Raw genomic sequence first — 19323 nt, 5'->3', positions numbered from 1 at the left:
GGTGATCTGCCTGCCCTGGCCTCCCAACGTGCTGGGATTACAGGCGTGAGCCACTGTGTCCAACCTAATTTTTGTATTTTTGGTAGAGATGGGGTTTCACCATCTTGGCCAGGGTGGTCTCAATCTCTTGACCTCGTGATTGGCCTGCTCCAACCTCCCCAAGTGCTGGGATTACAGGCATGAGCCACCGTGCCCTGCCAAGTATAGGGTTTTAAGCAGAGATGCAGCACAGTCTGACTTTCCTTTTCAAAAGTCTAGCTTAGTATATTGTAGGGGCTGAGGGTAGAAGCAGGGAAATAATTGAGAGGCTATTCATCATCCTGGTGAAAGATGATGTTGGCTTAGGCCAAGCTGGGGTTGACAGAAGCAGTTGTATTCTGGGTATATTTTGAAGGTAGAACTGGTAACATTTGCTGATAGATTGGATGTAAGATAATGAGGGACAAATCAAAATCAAGGTTTCTGGAAGGATGGAAATGCCATTTACTGAAATAGGGTGGAGTCAGCTTGGGGAATATAAAACAAGAGTTTGGTTTTAGAGATATTAAAAGTGAAATGTCCAAGAGACATATCCAAGCAAAAATGTAGAGTTGGTAGATGGTGCTATGAGTCTCAAATTGAGAGAGAAATATTTAAAGCTATTGATGTGGGTAAAAGTAGGTAGACAGTGAGTTTATAAATGAAAATACCTATCTACAAATTAGAATTAAACACTGAAGAATGAAGATGGTGGTTCATCATCTCATTGAACCAGTGGAGGAGTTAGAAATTGAACTCAACACCGCTGCTTTCCTTTACAGAGCTGGTCATTGTATCCTAGTCCAAGATACATGTATATTGCCTTGTATGTTAAAGAACTGAGAACACTTCTCAGGGGAAAGTTTCACTGCTCACCAACTCACAGACATGTCTCCTGATGGTCTCGATGTTGTGCAATGCATTTTGGTCTTCCATCCTTACCTACTTTCTTGGTGTCTTTTCCCAGTTCACCCTTCTAATTTCCGTATCTCATCTGCCTTGATGTTACATATCACCTTCTTTACACATTGGGTCATTGTATTTAGCTATGGAGTGTTCTAAGGACAATGGACACCTTCCTTGAGCAGGTGGCTAGTTGAGGAGGTAAGTCAGCAGGAGAAATAGGATAATGAATCTATGCAATGTAATTACACATTAACAGATCTATAAAACACGGAGAGTGAATTTCAAATGTTGGAGAGGTATGTGAACATGGATACTGAGGCATTGCTGGGGCAATGGGGGTCAGCACAAAGCCAAGTGAAAATTAGCAAGGAAGACTTCATGGAGAATGTGTCTTCTGATATAGAGAGAAGGGTATACATTTTTCAGTGGGTAAACTTTTTCCTTTCCAGATAAAAACAAAGTATGGAGTTGGAAGAGGAAACAGGAAAGTAGTATAGATAAGTAAATAAAATGTTGGAAAGCTTCGAGGCAAATATTCAGAAGTTCTAACCTAATTCAAGAGACCCTGAATAGGAGCTTCTATAAAGGAGAAAGGAACATAATTAAAATGTGCAGTTGGGGACAGGTGCAGTGGTTCACTCCTGTAATCACAGCACTTTGGGGGTCAAGGCAGAGGATACTTGAGCCCAGGAGTTGGAGACCAGCCTGGGCAACTTGGCAAGACCTTGTCTCTTAAAAAAATTTTTTTTTTTTTTTAGATAGATAGAGTCACCTAGGCTAGAGTGCAGTGGCATTATCTTGGCTCACCGCAACCTCCACCACCCAGGTTCAAGCAATTGTCCTGCCTCAGCCAAAAAAAAAATTTTTTTCTTTTTGAGATGGAATCTCACTCTGTCACCCAGGGTGGAGTGCAGTGGCATGATCTTGGCTTACTGCAACCTCTGCCACCCGGGTTGAAGCGATTCTCCTGCCTCAGCCTCCCAAGTAGCTGGGACTACAGGTGCCTGCCACCATGCCTGGCCAATTTTTGGAAATTTTTTTTAGTAGAGACGGGATTTCACCATCTTGGCCAGGCTGATCTTGAACTCCTGACCCTCGTGATCCACCCGCCTTGGCCTCCCAAAGTGCTGGGATTACAGGCATGAGCCACAGCACCCGGCCACCCCAAATTTTTTTTGATTAGCCGGGCACAGCTGGGTACAGTGGCTCACGCCTGTAATCCCAGCACTTTGGGGGGCCAAGGCAGGCTGATCATGAGGTCAGATCATGACCATCGTGGCTAACATGTGAAACCTCGTCTCTACTAAAAATACAAAAATAAGCTAGGCGTTGTAGCACGCGCCTATAGTCCCAGCTACTCGGAAGGCTGAGGCAGGAGAATCGCTTGAACCTGGGAGGCGGAGGTTGCGGTGAGCTGAAATCATGCCATTGCACTCCAGCCTGGGCGACAAGTGAAACGCCATCTATAAAAAAAGATTAGCCAGGCATAGTGGCACATGCCTGTAGCTCCAGCTATTCAGGAGTACTTGAGGTGGGAGGAGTACTTGAGCCCAGGAGGTAGACGGAGAGAGACCTTGTCTCAAAAAAACAAAATAATAATTAAAAAAAAAAACCTACATTGCCTTTCCAGAAAAGCTTTTAATCAAGAACCAGTAGTACTGAACCCACTATTTCAAAAGCATTTTATGGCTGATGACATTGTCACCTTGGACCCTGGGACAGTTTTCCCAAATGGGCAGTCTTGACCTCGCTATTAGTCTGTGTCGTTAGGATGTCAGCTGTTCTCTTCATCTAAAAGCCACTTCGAGGTTGCTCTCAAAGCAGTGGCAGCAACTACTGGACTCCGCTCAGCACAAACCTCACATTATCTCCTGACACTGCAGTGTGATCCTTCCAGGACTTTTTTTTTTCTTTCTTCAGACAGAGTCTTGCTCTGTCACCCAAGCTGCAGTCGCAGCTTACTGCAACCTCTAATTCCTGGGCTCAAGCAGTCCTCATGTGTTGGCCTCCCAAAGTGTTACCAGAAAGGGGTTCTGGATCTCACGCAAAAAAGAATTTGGGGCAAGTCGATAGAGTAAAAAAATAGCTACTCCGGGTGGGAAGCTGGGAAGAGATAGTGTGATATTGTGCTGGCCTAGAGCCAGAACCGGAGCAAAACTATTTTATAAAATGCAAAACTGTTTTTAGATAAGTTGAAATGGCTGCCCCATTCTCCTTACAATAACTGCTGTCCTTGGCCTCTGTAAATAGAACTGCTAGTTTGTTCTTCAAAACTACGTAAAGCTGCTTACCTTTTCTTATCAGTAACTGCTAAAATCTGTTATGTGTAAACAAATGTATATCTTGACTTCTGTAAACCACTGAGGTGAATCACAGAATCCCCTAGCCCTTGGAATGTCCGGAGACCCCCGCCCTTGTCTCCACCCAGGAGGTGAATCACAGAATCCCCTAGCCCTTGAAATGTCCGAAACCTTATCATCCCCATCCCCGCCCCTCACCCCCACTCCCAAGGTGGTTTTTCGGGTATAAAAAATCATGGCACCCTCCTTTTGGCACCACAGGTTGGAGAGACGTGAGTCCTCTGTGGTCACCAGCATAACAAATGACCCTGCAATCTGGCGTACTTTTGTCTTGTGGTAACTTTCTACACTCCGGTCAAATACAACAATAGCAAGGGGAGAAATGCCAGATGTAGGTGATGGGGAGGAAGGCAGCAAATCACACTGCCATGTGTGTTCCTATGCAACAATTTTGCATGTTCTTCACATGTACCCCAAAACCTAAAATGCAATAAAATAAATAAATGGGAAAAAAAAAAATAGCTACTCCATAGGCAGAGCAGCAGTATGGGCTACTCAACTGAATAAATTTATCTTGATCCATATGCTAAACAAGGGTTAAATTATTCATGAGTTTTCCAGGAAAAGGGCAGAGATTTCCCCAGAACTGAGGGTCTCTCCCTTTTTTAGACTAGATAGGGTAACTTCAGGACATTGCCATGGCATTTGTAAACTGTCATGGCACTAGTGTGAGTTTCTTTTAGCATGCTAATGCATTACAATGAGCATATGATGAGCAGTGAGGATGACCAAAGTTCACATTCAAGGCCATATTGGTTTTGGTGGCTTTTGGCTGGCTTTTTTCTTTGAAGGCAGAGTTTCATTCTTGTCACCCAGGCTGGAGTTCAATGGCACAGTCTTGGCTTACTGCAACCTCCATCTCCCAGGTTCAAGCAATTCTCCTGCCTCAGCTTCCCAAGCAGCTGGGATTACAGGTGCCCACTACCACACCTAGCTAAATTTTTTTGTATTTTTAGTGGTGACATGGTTTTACCATGTTGGCCAAGCTGGTCTCGAACTATTGACCTCAGGTGATCTGCCCACCTCAGCCTCCCAAAATGCGGGGATTACAGGTGTGAGGCACTGCGCCCGGCCTTACTGGCTTCTTTTTAACCACATCCTGTTTTATCCACAGGGTCTCTGTGACCTGTATCTTATGTCATCCTCGTAGCTCATACTATGACCAGGAATGCCTAGTCTCCTGGGAAGACAGCCCAGTAGGTCCCAGCCTTATTTTACCCAGCCCCCATTCAATATGGGAGTCTCTCTGGTTCAAACACCTCTGACCAAAATGCTAAGCTGAGCCACCACACCTGGCCTCAACAACCTCTTGATTGGTCTCCCTGACTTCTGTTTTTCCTCACCCCTCACTCAATGACCCTATCCTGGTGTACTGTAAACCAAAAATAAAATTCTAAGCTCCCAGGCCAGGCGCGGTGGCTTATGCCTGTAATTCCAGCACTTTAGGAGGCAGAGGTAGGTGGATCATGAGGTCAAAAGATAGAGACCATGCTAACATGGTAAAACTCCGTCTCTACTAAAAATACAAAAATTAGCTGGGCATAGTAGTGCATGCTTGTAGTCCCAGCTACTCAGGAGGCTGAGGCTGGAGAATTACTTGAACCCAGGAGGCAGAGGTTGCAGTGAGCCAAGTTCGTGCCACTGCACTCCAGCTTGGTGACAGAGCAAGACTCAGTCTCTGTCTCAAAAAACAAAAAAAGTTCTAAGCCCCCAACCATCTCAATGGAACCCTTCTCTCAGACAAGGGTATTCCAAAGTTAACCTGAAAAGCTAGCTCTGGCCATGACCGGAAGGGGAGAGTCAGACATGCCTCATTATACCCTCCTCTTTTTGGAATTCAGACCCAGCTGACCAATATTAACATCAACAGAGAGACAGTAAGGCTGATAGTAACAGAATAGACTCTTTAAGTCTGATAAGAAACATTTACAATCTGTTCTCTTTGAAGCCTGGAGGCTTTGTTTGCATGATAAAACACTGAACCCCAGAACCCCTTATTGCTTTGGTTTTTTTTCTTTCTTCTTTTTTTTTTTTAATTATTCCTAACATTCTATCACACCCTTATTGTTTTTTGTTTTTCTGTTTTGAGACCAAGTCTTGCTCTGTCACCCAGGCTGGAGTGCAGTGGCACCATCTCGGCTCACTGTAGCCACTGCCTCCTGGGTTCAAGCGATTCTCCCACCTCAGCCTCCAGAGTAGCTGGGATTACAGGCATCTGCCATCATGGTCAGCTAATTTTTGTATTTTTAGTAGAGATGAGGTTCCACCATGTTGGCCAGGCTGGTCTCGAACTCCAAATCTCAGGTGACCCATTCACCTTGGCCTCCCAAAGTGCTGGGATTACAGGTGTTAGCCACCACGCCCAGCCATTCAGGGCCATTTGATGAAGAACTTGGCTGTGGACCATAGATTAAAAAAAAAAAGTCCTTCTACCATGTTTGAAATATTGGTCGGGGACAGTGAGGGGATGTAAGCATTCAATTAAGCAATAAACCAGTGATCTTTAGGGAGGACCATAGCTTCCTGTAAAACTCATGGCTGAGCTTGTACCCAACACAAGGTTAACGAAGTGCATCAGAGCTTTGTAGTAATTCCACTCTGTCCCTCGAAGAGCCAGGGGATTTGTGTTTCCGTGTCTGTCTTACATTGGAGCATAGTGGAAGCAACAGAAAATTTGGGGGTAAAGGCACCTGGCTTTGGTCTTAGCCCAGGACCAGGTCCAGGACCGCGGCCAGGTTTGTAACTGGATGGACTTCAGTAGGAACCACACTGGGGGTTAACAGATAACACAAAAGCAGATGTTTGTTCTGTGCAGGACACACTCAAGGGGAGAAGAAAAGGCGCACACACACAATACCTTTAAGTGTAAACAAGCTTTATCCCACGTAAATGGCAATGCGGATAAAATAAGCAAATTAATATACTAAGCAGATTGATATAATAAGCAAATTGCAATGGGAAGGGGAGAAGGAAAAAGACATATACATATTTACACTCACCAGACTAGGGAGGACTTACCACCAGGCTGGGAAGCAACAGCCTGGGCTCCAGTCAGACATTACACACACGCGACTATGCAGGATTCACCTCCAGACTGGGAAGCAACGTTCCTGCAGACAAGGAGAGGTCTCATAAAGCTCTGGCGTGGTCTGAGACCCTAGCTCTTTTGGTAACAAGTTGTTTGGCATGAGGCCCAGTCACGAGGATCCTTCACCACTTATCTCAGGAAACATTAAAAGATCTTGTTTTTGCGATTGTTTTTCAATAACTAACCTAGAGGAATAGATTGAAATAGAGATTTCTCCGACACTTCGCTGGATGAACACCTCAAGGGGCTCACAAAACCTGTACGGGACTTGGTGACCGTTTTGTCCATGTTCAATTGAGTTAAAATTTAATATTTATCTTTTCCTCCACAGTGTTCAAGTCAACTTTTTTTTTTTTTTTGAGATGGAGTTTCGCTCTTGTTACCCAGGCTGGAGTGCAATGGCGCGATCTCGGCTCACCGCAACCTCCGCCTCCTGGGTTCCGGCAATTCTCCTGCCTCAGCCTCCTGAGTAGCTGGGATTACAGGCACGCGCCACCATGCCCAGCTAATTTTTTGTAGTTTTAGTGGAGACGGGGTTTCACCACGTTGACCAGGATGGTCTCGATCTCTTGACCTCCTGATCCACCCGCCTCAGCCTCCCAAAGTGCTGGGATTACAGGCGTGAGCCACCGCGCCCGGCCTCAAGTCAACTTTTATGGGCATCTTATTTTACACAAAAGTTAACACAGACAACAGACACGACTCTGGTCCACGAAACATTCTATCGCCGCCCAGCCGTAACGCAAAAGCACTCAGCGCCAAAAAGGGGCCGACCGTCTCCTGGGCGGCCACCGCCCCTGCTAACCCCGCCCCCGTCACGGGTTTCTTTCCGTGCGTCCTTGCTATTGGCTCCTTTCCGGGCGCCTTCGGTTGCCGTGAGACCGAGGCGATGGCAACCAGGAGAAGCCAAACTTGGTCACCTGGTTCGCGGCGTGCCAGGGCGCGGAGCTCATGGCGCTCTACGAGCTCTTCTCTCACCCGGTAGAGCGCAGCTACCGCGCTGGACTCTGCTCCAAAGCCGCGCTGTTCCTGCTGCTGGCCGCGGCGCTCACGTACATCCCGCCGCTGCTGGTGGCCTTCCGGAGCCACGGTGAGCCTGCCCCGGCCGTTGTACCACGCGGCTCCCCGGGTGCGCTCGGCCGGGGCCGGCCTCCCTGACTGCCTCCTCACCGCCCTCTTTAACTCAGGGTTTTGGCTGAAGCGGAGCAGCTATGAGGAGCAGCCGACCGTGCGCTTCCAGCACCAGGTGCTGCTCGTGGCGCTGCTGGGACCTGAGAGCGGCGGGTTCCTCGCCTGGAGCACGTTCCCCGCCTTCAACCGGCTGCAGGGGGATCGCCTGCGCGTCCCGTTTGTTTCGGTGCGTGGTTCTCGCCTGGGCCTGTGGCAGAGAGGGGGATGGGGTGGGAACGGGGATGTGGAGCTAGCGGCCCCGGCCGTGGGGAGCCCAGCTTGGATCCTAAGGACTCGCGAACCCTCAGAGGTGGGACGTTTCATCTCCTAGGGCCTAGGGAATCGATCTTCTGTTTCAGTCAGCTTCTCCCAGACGTCCCCGGCCCCCGGAAAGCCACGCTGTCGGCGTGTGCGCCCTGACACAGTGTCCAGAGGCCTGGGGGCAGCCTGCCTCTGTCCCCGTCACACCTGCAGTCCTGGCCTGATGGAAGGTGTTTGTGAAAGTCCTTTTAGGAGCCTTGAAGGCCGCGCGCTGTTAATGTAGGTAACCCAAAGCTGTCGCGGCGTTTGCATCACAGCACTGTAGGAACGGAAAGGGCGGCATTTTTATGCTGAGCATTGGAAACCAAGGAGCTTATTGGTTAAGCGGCCTTCCAAAACGAGCTCTGGCTGGAGTCACGCCCCCTGGGCTTGTCCCCTTAGAGAATGCGCCGTCCTGCAGCTGTCCGGGATGAAATTGAAGCATCTTACTGTCTGTAATTTATTTATTTCTTTTTAAACTTTTTTCATCAGTACTCAGAGGAAACTGTAATTTAGTATTTGCTTTGAGAGATTATAAAGAAATGCTTCATTTATAATCACTCCTTTTCACTGATTTTCTGAAAACATTTTCCTTTAGAAGTATGAAACTTCTGGTTTTCCTTCTTTCAAAGCTGAATCTCTTCAGACATCTCTAAGATGATTGATCGGCCTACAAGCCAAACATGTATAGCTGGGTATTACAGAGTTATAGGTAGACATAATAGAAATTGAAGGCTTAGTTATATATATATCTATGTATCTATCTATCTATCTATCTATATATATATCAATACTTATTAATCAGCCTTATTCTTTTTGAGGTCTCCAAAGTATTTCACATCATGAAACTGCGGTACTGTATTTAACCAGTTCCCTGTTGCTGGATATTTGGCTTACTTTGACTTTTTCACTATTAGAGACAATATATATATATATTTTTTTGAGACAGAATATTGCTCTGTCGCCAAGGCTGAAGTGTAGTGGCATGATCTCCGCTCACTGCAACCTCCGCCTCCTGGATTCAAGCAATTCTCCTGCCTCAGCCTCCCGAGTAGCTGGGATTACAGGCGTGTGCCACCGTGTCCAGCTAATTTTTTGGATTTTTTGTAGAAAAGGGGTTTCACCATGCTGGCCAGGCTGGCTTCAAACTACTGACCTCGGGTGATCCACCTACCTCAGCCTCCCAAAGTGCTGGGATTACCTGTGTGCGCCACCATGCCCAGCCTAGGGGCACTATTTCAACGAACAAGGTTTTGACTAGATCTTATGCTTTTAAATGTGAAATTTTGAGGAACTGGAACAGCAGCTCTTTGATGAAATTGTATAAGTACTTAGAAAACTAAGCAAATAATAACTGCAGAGAAATGAAAAGTAAGGAAAAGTGATAACAAAAAGTCACCAGAGTTGTGAATAGGATTTATATAGTCTTAATTATATGAACACTGAATGTTGACTGACCGAAAAAAGATTTTAGCTCTACTGGGGGTAATGAGAAAGGTATTGCGTATATGACGGGATGGTGGGAGGAGTGGAGGGAGAGAAGAAGCTAAATCATCTTTCCTTGTGGGAACTCAATAGCGAATGCCTAAAACTGAGAAGTTGAGAGTTGCCAATGCAAATGTCATCTCAAGACCTGGAGATACATTTCTAAATGATTGAGTAAATGACAAAAAAATAGTTGCACCTAGATATGATAGCTCACACCTGTCATCCTAGCATTTAGGAAGGGCAAGGCAGGAGGATTGCTTGAGCCCAGGAATTCAAGGCCAGCGTAGGCAACATAGCAGAACCCCACATTTCGTAAAAATTAAAAAAAAACAAAGAAGTAGTACAGTTTGTCCTAGGTTTTTTTTTTTTTAAAGTCTCACTCTGTTGCCCAGGCCGGAATGCAGTGGCACAATCTCAGTTCACTGCAACCTCTGCCTCCCCGGTTCAACCGAGCCTCCCGCCTTAGCCTCCCAGGTAGCTGAGACTACAGGCATGCACTACCACTCCTGGCTAATTTTTTGTGTGTGTTTTTAGTAGAAACAAGATTTCACCATGTTGGCCAGGCTGGTCTAGAATTCCTGACCTCTGATGATACACTCGCCTCAGCCTCCCAAACAGCGACGATTACAGGTATGAGCCACTGCTCCCGGCCTGCCCTAGCTTTGAAGTGATCACAGGCTGGACTGGAACTCAGTCCAGCTGAGTTCCAGTATTTCTTATGCTGTATCTTAAAATCTCAGCCCTTATTGCAACAAACTACTTTTATTTTCTTTTGTGTGTGTGTGTGTGTGTGTGTGTGTGTGTGTGTTTTTTTTTTTTGAGACAGAGTTTCACTCTTGTTACCCAGGCTGGAGTGCAATGGCGTGATCTCGGCTCACCGCAACCTCCGCCTCCTGGGTTCAGGCAATTCTCCTGCCTCAGCCTCCTGAGTAGCTGGGATTACAGGCACGTGCCACCATGCCCAGCTGATTTTTTGTATTTTTAGTAGAGACGGGGTTTCACCATGTTGACCAGGATGGTCTCAATCTCTTGACCTCGTGATCCACCCGCCTCGGCCTCCCAAAGTGGCCACCGCTCCCGGCACTACTTTTATTTTCTAACTTTGAGCATAGAGCCAGACTGGTGTCAGCCTATCCAGGAAACTGTACAGGAAGCAAAGGAAGCAGTGGTTGTTGATTAAGGTTAGACCAAGTGCTGGAAGGTGGCTTTGCAATGGCTAATGGGGGAAGTGCTGAAGTCACAAACAGCCTTGCCTCTGCTTTGGTCAGCTCATCTTGGACAGCGTCTCTAAGCTCTCTACATTATTAATGGTTCGGAAGTCTAGTTTATGTTGTTTTTAACGAGAGAAGAAAAAAGCAAAGTGACTTTTTCCCCTCAAGGAGCCTGACATGGCTCTTGAGGGCCTGTGTGGATCCACAGATACAGGGTCTAAAGGTTATGGAAGGGTTCCGGAGGATGAGTGGAGAGTACCGTGTTTCTAAGACACCTGTTTTTTCTCATCTCTGAAATCAGTGCTTTGCTGTATGTGGTTATCAGCTGTGGGCAAGGAGGTAGGTGTGGCATAGTTCTCACTGCTTACATCTGTGCCAGCCTCAAAAGTGCCAGCATCAAAACATGCAGAGGGGGCATCATTTCTGTGTAAGAGGTAGGTGTTAGAAAAATTAAAATGAAATAAAAAGAAGGGGCATCAGCAACCTCAGAGAAAACCCCAGAGACAGTAGTAGAACATTATTTTAACCCCTAGAATTGAATGGAGAGCAAATAAGGGAAAGTTGGAGAGGCTTTTAAAAATAGGAAAGCTCTGCATAATTTCAAAGTCTGCTTAAGGGCACTGACCAATGGCTTTTAGTTTCTTTTATGAATTGTTCGTTTGTTTATTTTTTATTTTTTTGAATTGTTCGTTTGTTTATTTTTTTTATTTTGAGACAGGGTCTCACTCTGTCACCCAGGCTGGAGTGCAATGGCACAATCTTGGCTTACTACAGCCTCTGCCTCCCAGGTTCAAGAGATTCTCCTGCCTCAGCCTCCCAGGTAGCTGATATTACAGGCTCCTGCCACCACACCTAGCTCATTTTTGTAATCTTAGTACGGATGAGGTTTTACCATGTTGGCCAGGCTGGTCTTGAACTCCTGAGCTCAAATGATCTTCCCACCTCAGCCTCCCAAAGTGCTGAGACTACAAGCATGAGCTGCCCAGTTGAATTGTTTTTTGGTTTTTTTTTTTTTTTTTTTTTTTTTTTTTTTTTTTTTTTTTTTTTTTTTTTTCTGAGGTGGAGTCTCAATCTGTCACCAGGCTGGAGTGCAATGGCATGATCTCAGCTCCCTGCAACCTCTGCTTCCCGGTTCAAGCTGTTTTCCTGCCTCAGCCTCTGGAGTAGCTGGGACTACAGGCACATGCCACCATGCCCAACTAATTTTTGTATTTTTAGTAGAGACAGGGTTTCACCATGTTGGCCAGGATGGCCTCGATCTCTTGACCTTGTGATCCGCCCGCCTTGGCCTCCCAAAGTGCTGGGATTACAGGCATGAGCCACCATGCCCGGCTGAATTGGTTTATTTGTTGTTGTTTTTTGTTTTTTTTGAGACAGAGGAGTCTCGCTCTGTCTCCAGGCTGGAGTGCAGTGGCGCAATCTCGCCTCACTGCAACCTCCTTCGCCTCCCGGGTTCAAGCAATTCTCCTGCCTCAGCCTCCTGAGTAGTTGGGGCTACAGGCACATGCCACCATGCCCAGCTAATTTTTGTATTTTTAGTAGAGACGGGATTTCACCATGCTGGCCAGGATGGCCTCGATCTCCTGACCTCGTGATCTGCCCACCTCAGCTTCCCAAAGTGCTGGGATTACAGGCATGAGCCACCATGACCGGCCTTTTTGTTTTAATGCTGTATCACTAACATGTTTGATGGCACAAAGGACAGAGTTGCATAGAAAAGCATGGATATTGTTGACTGAGTTAGTGTTACTGAATATTACAAGGGTATGAAGACGTTTTAGGAATCCCTGGATCAACTTATTTTGCTTATATTTTTCTAAGTAAATAAACATGCTGTAAATATGTCTAATTCTAAAAGCTCTTTCAGTAACTTTTTAAAAAATAAGTGATTAGAAAAGTATCATAGTTTGGCTGGGCGTGGTGGCTCATGCCTATAATCCCAGCACTTTGGGAGGCCAAGGCCGGTGGATCACCTGAGGTCAGGAGTTGGAGACCAGCCTGGCCACCATGGTGAAACTCCATCTCAAAAAAAAAAAAGAAAAAGAAAAGTATCGTAGTTTAATTGGAAGTATTTTCCTTTTCTCAGTGGTATGTAAAATAACGGTTCATTTTATAATTAATGGTATCTTAGATTGATTGAAATACAAGGCTGAGCACAGTGATTCATGCCTATAGTCTCAGCACTTTGGGAGACTAGCTACTTGAGCTCTGGAGTTCCAGACCACCCAGGCAACATAGTGAGGTGGCCTGACTCTACAAAAAATTTAAAAATTAACCAGGCATGGTGGTGCGTGCCTGTAGTCCCAGCACCTCAGGAGGCTCAGATGGGGGGATCACTTGAGCTGAAGAGGTCAAGGCTGCAGTGAGCTGTGATCGTGACATTGCACTTCAGCCTTTTTTGACCCTGTATCCAAAAAAAAAGGAAAGAAAGAGAAAAAAGAAATACAGCTAGATTAATGAAGTAGCAGTTTCTACTTTGCAGGAGACCCAAAACTGGTGCCAAAGAGTATATTCAGCATAAAAAGAAAGAAAGGAGCACCCAGTGATGTCAAGCATATGGCGAAATAGACACTCATTTAAACTAGGAAATTAACCTTTAATAAAATAATATGGGCCGGGTACAGTGTCTCACGCCTATAATCCCAGCACTTTGGAAGGCTAAGTTGGGTGGATCACCTGAGGTAGGGAATTCAAGGCTAGCCTGGCCAACATGGTCAAACCCCTTCTCTGCTAAAAACATAAAAATTACCCAGCTGTGATGGCAGGTGCCTGTACCAGCTATTTGAGACGCTGAGGCATGAGAATTGCTTGAATTTGGGAGGCAGAGGTTGCAGTGAGCTGAGATCGCACCACCGTGCTCCAGCCTGGGCGATAGCGCCAGACTGCATCTCAAAAAAAGGAAAAAAATGACTTGAATGAATGAAACGTATGCAAACAAAACAGAAACCAAACAAAATTCCAACAAACCATGGGATGCTGTAGAATTACTGGCAGGAAAAAAGTCACACATAGGATACTCTGGCACTTAAATTTCTGGCAATTCCTGCAGTCAGATGGTGTGCTGATATGAGATATTGATCAGCTCCAAACCCACCCTCAGCTTCCAGGTTTGTGCTGAGATTCTGGAAACCACCTTCTCCTGCAGCTCCCTGTTGGGTTCTGCCAGTAGGAGGCATGATGAGCCTTGTTCTGGGATTGCAAAATAAAGAAACCAGATGCCATGCCAGGGTGAATAACCACTGCTGAGATGACACAAACAGGGATAACCTGCAAACCGGAAGGGGCAAGACACCTCTTCAACCTTCCAGCTTCCCTTTAGCATCCTTCCTTCAAGCTCAGAGGTCCTGACCCCATCTGGGCAGCACTCCCTTCTCAAGCCCTGAGGCTCAGCTCTTTGAGGACTCTTCCCTAAATCTCTAAGTTCTATCAATCCTACCCACTTCCCCTACTTCTCTAGTCCTTGGGACTAGAACTGTTCCTTGTAGCTACTATCTCTGTGTTGCCGGGATATACCCTTTTTACATCTTCAGTCCCCTAATACCTGTGGAACTAGTTATTCCCTATGTTGAATTCCCTCTGGCCAGGCGCAGTGGCTCACCCCTGTAATCCCAGCACTTTGGGAGGCCAAGGCAGACGGATCACCTGAGTTCCAGAGTTCGAGAGCAGCCTGGCCAACATGATGAAACCCTATCTGTACTAAAACAAAAATTAGCCTGGCATGGTGATGTACACCTGTAATCCCAGCTACTCAGGAAGCTGAGGCAGAAGAATCACTTGAACTGGGGTGGCAGAGGTTGCAGTGAGCCGAGATTGTGCCACTGCACTCCAGCCTGGGTGACAGAGCAAGACTTCGTCTCAAAAAAAAAAAAAAAAAAAAAAAATTCCCTCTGACTCTGCTTATTACATGAATATGGATTTCATGTATATCTCTAAAGGATTATCCTTCTTTAGCCATGAGAAATCTTTGAAATTAGAGTTCTTATGAGCCATTATAGAAGAGCCCTGAATCAGGAGTCAGCAAACCAAGGTCCTAGTCCCAGTTCTGTCACTGGGTTTCATAACCTCAGCCTCGATTTATTTATCCATATACAGGGCATGAGAGCACCCACCTCTCTCCTGGGATATGCAGAGGGATCACATGGGACAATCAATGGTTATAAAAATTCTTCCAAAGCCTGCATATACCTCATAGACATAAGGCGGTAGTATGACTTGTCAATTCTCTTTGCTAAACACCAGTTGGAGGTTAGATAGTGACCTAGAATTTGTGTTAAAGAAGTAGTAGCCTTTGAATCCCTGCCTTTGTTAGCTGTTGCACATATGTTAAGCTTACTTTCAACTAAATGGAATTAAATAATTGACTTCTTCAGTGGTCCAAGCAATAACAGAGAAGCATAGCCAGACTTTGCCAGCCCCAGGAGGGTGAGAGTCTAGCTTGGCGACAGGTCATTTGTGGGAGACATCCTTTCCATCGTCACTTCTCTTCCCCCTCTCTCCACTCTGCTCTCCTTTTCATCCACTCTGCCAGATGCACTGGCCCCACGGACATCCAGAGCACATGTACCTGGTTACCCAGGATCTCTCTTCCCTGAGGTGTTCCTGTACCCCATCACCCTTAGTTCAGGACTCCAACAAGTCAGGTAATCCTGGATATTTATGTTAAATTCTTTTTGGGGCCAGGCGCGGTGGCTCAAACCTGTAATCCTAGCACTTTGGGAGGCCGAGATGGGTGGATCACCTGAGGTCAGGAGTTGAAGACCAGCTTGGCCATCATGGTGAAACCCCATCTTAAAAAAATAAAATAAAATAAATTCTTTTTGGGCCGACCGTGGTGGCTCATGCCTCTAATTCCAACACTTTGGGAGGCTGAGGCAGGTAGATCACCTGAGGTCGGGAGTTTAAGACCAACCTGACCAACATGGAGAAACCCTGTCTCTACTAAAAACACAAAATTAGCCAGGCATGGTGGCACAGGCCTGTAATCAGAAAGCTGAGGCGGGAGAATCACCTAAACCCAGGAGGCAGAGGTTGTGGTGAGCTGAGATTGCACCATTGCACTCCAGACTGGGCACCAAGAGTGAAACTCCATCTCAAAAAAAAAATTATTTTTGGGTTTTTTGTTGTTTGTTTGTTTGAGATGGAGTTTTGCTCTGTCACCCAAGCTGGAGTGCAGTGGTATGATCTCGGCTCACTGCAGCCTCTGCCTCTAGGGTTCAAGTAATTCTGCCTCAGCCTCCCAAGTAGCTGGGATTACAGGTGCATGGCCACCATGCCCGACTAACTTTTGTATTTTTAGTAGAGATGGGGTTTCACCATGTTGCCCAGGCTGGGCTCCGACTCCTGAGCCCAAGTGATCCGCCAGCCTGGGTCTCCCAAAGTGCTGGGATTACAGGCATGAGCCACCTCGCCTGGCCAATTTCTGTTAAATTTTACCTTCATTACTCTCTAATTTTAGCCTGCCTCATTTTCATCAGTAGCACTTGCCACTATATGCTATTGTTGCATATTTATTTATTTACTTATCTTCTATATTCTCCTTTGGGAATGTATGCCCTGTTAGGATGGGGACTTTGTCTATTTTGTTTACCATTATAGTCTCATTATCTGAAATAGTGCCTGGCATGTAGTCGGTGCCCCAAAAGTACATAACAGATCAATGAGTGAATTTAACAAGTAGACACTATTGATGGTGCTATGCCAAATCTGTCCTCCCTGAACTTGGGGTGGAAGGACGTGCACAGGCAGGTATACAGGTGTAGATGCCTGCTGCCGCCGTTTTGCAAAAAGATTTTTCCAACCTACCTTCTTCATTTTGAATTTTTTAATAATTCTGGACATTTTGGTCCTAAAAAGAGGACCAGATTCGAAGTCACCTGATCTCAAATTCTGTCTTCACCATTACTTGCTGTATTTCTGGTAAATGCCCTAACTTTCCTTACCCTTCATTTCTCATCTGTGTAATGGGGAAAATACTTGTTATTCCTGCCTGGGGCTTTACATTTATTGTAAAGATCAAAGGAAGTGAGCATCTCCCCTCCCACAGTGGGTTGGAGTCTGGATTCTTCCGGCAGTTGTCTCCCGGCCACTATCCTCTGTTGAAGTTGAGGAATGTGATCTTTGCTTCATGTTCAGCCCTAAAGATCTAAAAGGCATGCATCCATCACAGAGAGTTGTACAACATTGTCTACCCAGATCCCAGTTGAAGAAAATCCACAGGAAGACAAAAGAGGCTCTTTTCTTTTTTCTTTGAGTCTCACTCTGTCACCAGGCTGGAGTGCAATGGCACGATCTTGGCTCACCACAACCTCCACCTCCCGGTTCAAGTGATTCTCCTGCCTCAGCCTCCCAAGTAGCTGGGATAACAGACATGCGCCACTACACCCAGCTAATTTTTGTATTTTTAGTAGAGACGAAGTTTCACCACATCGACCAGGATGGTCTCAATCTCCTGACTTCATGATCTGCGAGGCAGGCTATTTTCTTTTTTCTTTTTTTTTTTTTTTAAGACGGAGTTTCACCACGTTTGTCAGACTGGTCTTAAACTCCCGACCTCAGGTGATCCACCTGCCTTGGTCTCCAAAGTGCTTGGATTACAGGCGTGAGCCACCACACCCTGCTGACAGGCTGTTTTCATTCTACCCATAACGACTAGTCCATCACTGCCTCAGCTCTGGTAGCAGATATCCCCAAAGCTGATGAAACAGAGCAGAGAAGAAGTACTCAGGAGAAAATGGAAGGAGGTTTCTCTAAAAACAAGACCTAAGAGAAGGACATTATTGTCTAGAAGTAAAGAAATAATTGAAAATTTCTGTAAATTGAGATTTCTTCATCTCAAATGACCTTATTAGCCTGAAAAAGCACGCACAAAAAAAATCCCTCCCTTACATAATAGTAATGTTTGGAATCAAAATGAATCAGTAGATGGGGATCCAGATGGGAATGCCGCTACACCGCAGTAGAATCCTTCTGGGAACCTACAGTGGGAAAGAAACAGTTGTAGCAAATGCAGAGGGATCATGTCAGCACTGATCACTTTTCAGTAACCATGCTTTCCTGATGATCGTTTTAGCATCACTCTTTGGCAAGACTGTGGATGGTAGGAATGGATATCAATTGTTTTTCACTGTCTACATATGCTTCATAAACTGTAGCTCTTTTCCCTCCACAGACCTCTATGTCTTTTCCTTACTTTCACATCCATAATTTACCAAATAGATATAACCTTAATGCCCTGCTGATTGAACATAGCTTCCTTTTTCATTTCATTGATTGCTACTAAAAGATGCACAAGGCTTTTAAGTCCTGACATGAATGATGAGATGAGATCCAACATGAAGAATCTGAAGCAAACACATTTGTGGTTTAAGAATGTATAAATAGAGCTTAGTAAGGCCACATGTGGTGGCTCAACACCTGTAATCCTAGCACTTTGGGAGGCTGAGGTGGGTGGATCACCTAAGGTCAAGAGTTTGAGACCAGCCTGACCAACATGGTGAAACCCTGTCTCTACTAAAAATACAAAAATTAGCTGGCTGTGGTGGTGGGCACCTGTAATCCCAACTACTCAGGAGGCTGAGGCAGGAGAATTGCTTGACCTCAGGAGGTGTAGGTTGCAATAAGCCGAGATCATACCACTGCTCTCCAGCCTGGGCAGTAGAGCAAGACACTGGCTCAAAAAAAATAGACCTTAGTGATTTCCTGTTGAGTTTGTTGGGGAAATACATAATGATTCGGATTAAGTGTTTTGTTTTGTTTTAATTAATGAACCAATATTTACACTATTTTTTTAATAACAGAAAAGGTCATACACATTTATTTTAACATGCATGGGGGAAAATCACAGAAGAGTGATGGCCCAATAACCCAATGGGGTACAGGTGCTTATATACTATACTTCATAGGGGAAGAGGAGATGGGGAATATAGACAATTTTTTTTTTTAACTTTGGCTCTGGGGTACATGTGCACATCCTGCATCCTGCAGGATTGTTGCATAGTTACACACATGCCATGGTGGTTTGCTGTCTCCATCCTTCCCCCAGCCCCCGTCGCCTATATCAGGCATTTCTCCCGGTGTTATCCCTCCCCAACCTCCCCCACCTCGCTGTCCCTCACTTCCTCTCCCTTCTACTCTACCACCTATCCCAGTGAGTCTTCTTCCCTTTCCTGTGCCCAGGTGCATCGATTGTCATGTGCCTATGAGTGAAAACATGCAGTATTTGGTTTTCTGTTCTTATGTCAGTTTGCTGAGAATGATGGTTTCTATGTTCATCCATGTCTCTACAAAGGACATGAACTCATCATTTTTTATGGCTGCATAGTATTCCGTGGTGTATATGTGCCACATTTTCTTTGTCCAGATCTGTCATTGGTGGGCATTTGGGTTGGTTCCAGGTCTTTGCTATTGTAAACAGCGCCACAGCGAACATACGTGTGCATGTGTCTTTATAATAGAACAATGTATAATCCTTTGGGTATATACCCAGTAATGAAATTGCTGGGTCAAATGGAATTTCTTTTTCTAGATCCTTGAGGAATTGCCACACTGTCTTCCATAATGGTTGAACTAATTTACACTCCCACCAACAGTGTAAAAGTGTTCCTTTTTCTCCAAACCTCTCCAGCATCTGCTGTCTCCAGATTTTTTAATGATTGCCATTCTAACTGGTATGAGATGGTATCTCAATGTGGTTTTGATTTGCATTTCTCTAATGACCAGTGATGATGAGCATTTTTTCATGTGTTTCTTGGCCACAAAAAGGCCTTTTGAAAAGTGTTCATCT

At 45.5% G+C, this 19323-nt stretch overlaps 1 protein-coding gene across 1 annotated transcript in view; it reads left to right on the top strand.

Moving 5' to 3' along the window:
- Nucleotides 1-7020: 7020 nt before the first annotated feature.
- TMEM231 (transmembrane protein 231) overlaps nt 7021-19323 on the top strand; it is a 28274-nt gene continuing 15971 nt past the window's right edge. Inside the window, exons 1-2 of the mRNA XM_037739277.1 lie at nt 7021-7462; nt 7560-7729. Of these exons, the coding sequence (XP_037595205.1) occupies nt 7324-7462; nt 7560-7729 (309 nt within the window). The 5' untranslated portion in view covers nt 7021-7323. The remainder of the gene's footprint in view (nt 7463-7559; nt 7730-19323) is intronic.

This window comes from Cebus imitator, unplaced genomic scaffold, assembly GCF_001604975.1.
Source record: "Cebus imitator isolate Cc_AM_T3 unplaced genomic scaffold, Cebus_imitator-1.0 Scaffold66, whole genome shotgun sequence".
NCBI lineage: Eukaryota > Metazoa > Chordata > Mammalia > Primates > Cebidae > Cebus > Cebus imitator.
Note: the sequence above shows the minus strand (reverse complement) of the source record. Positions and strands in the feature narration are given on the sequence as shown.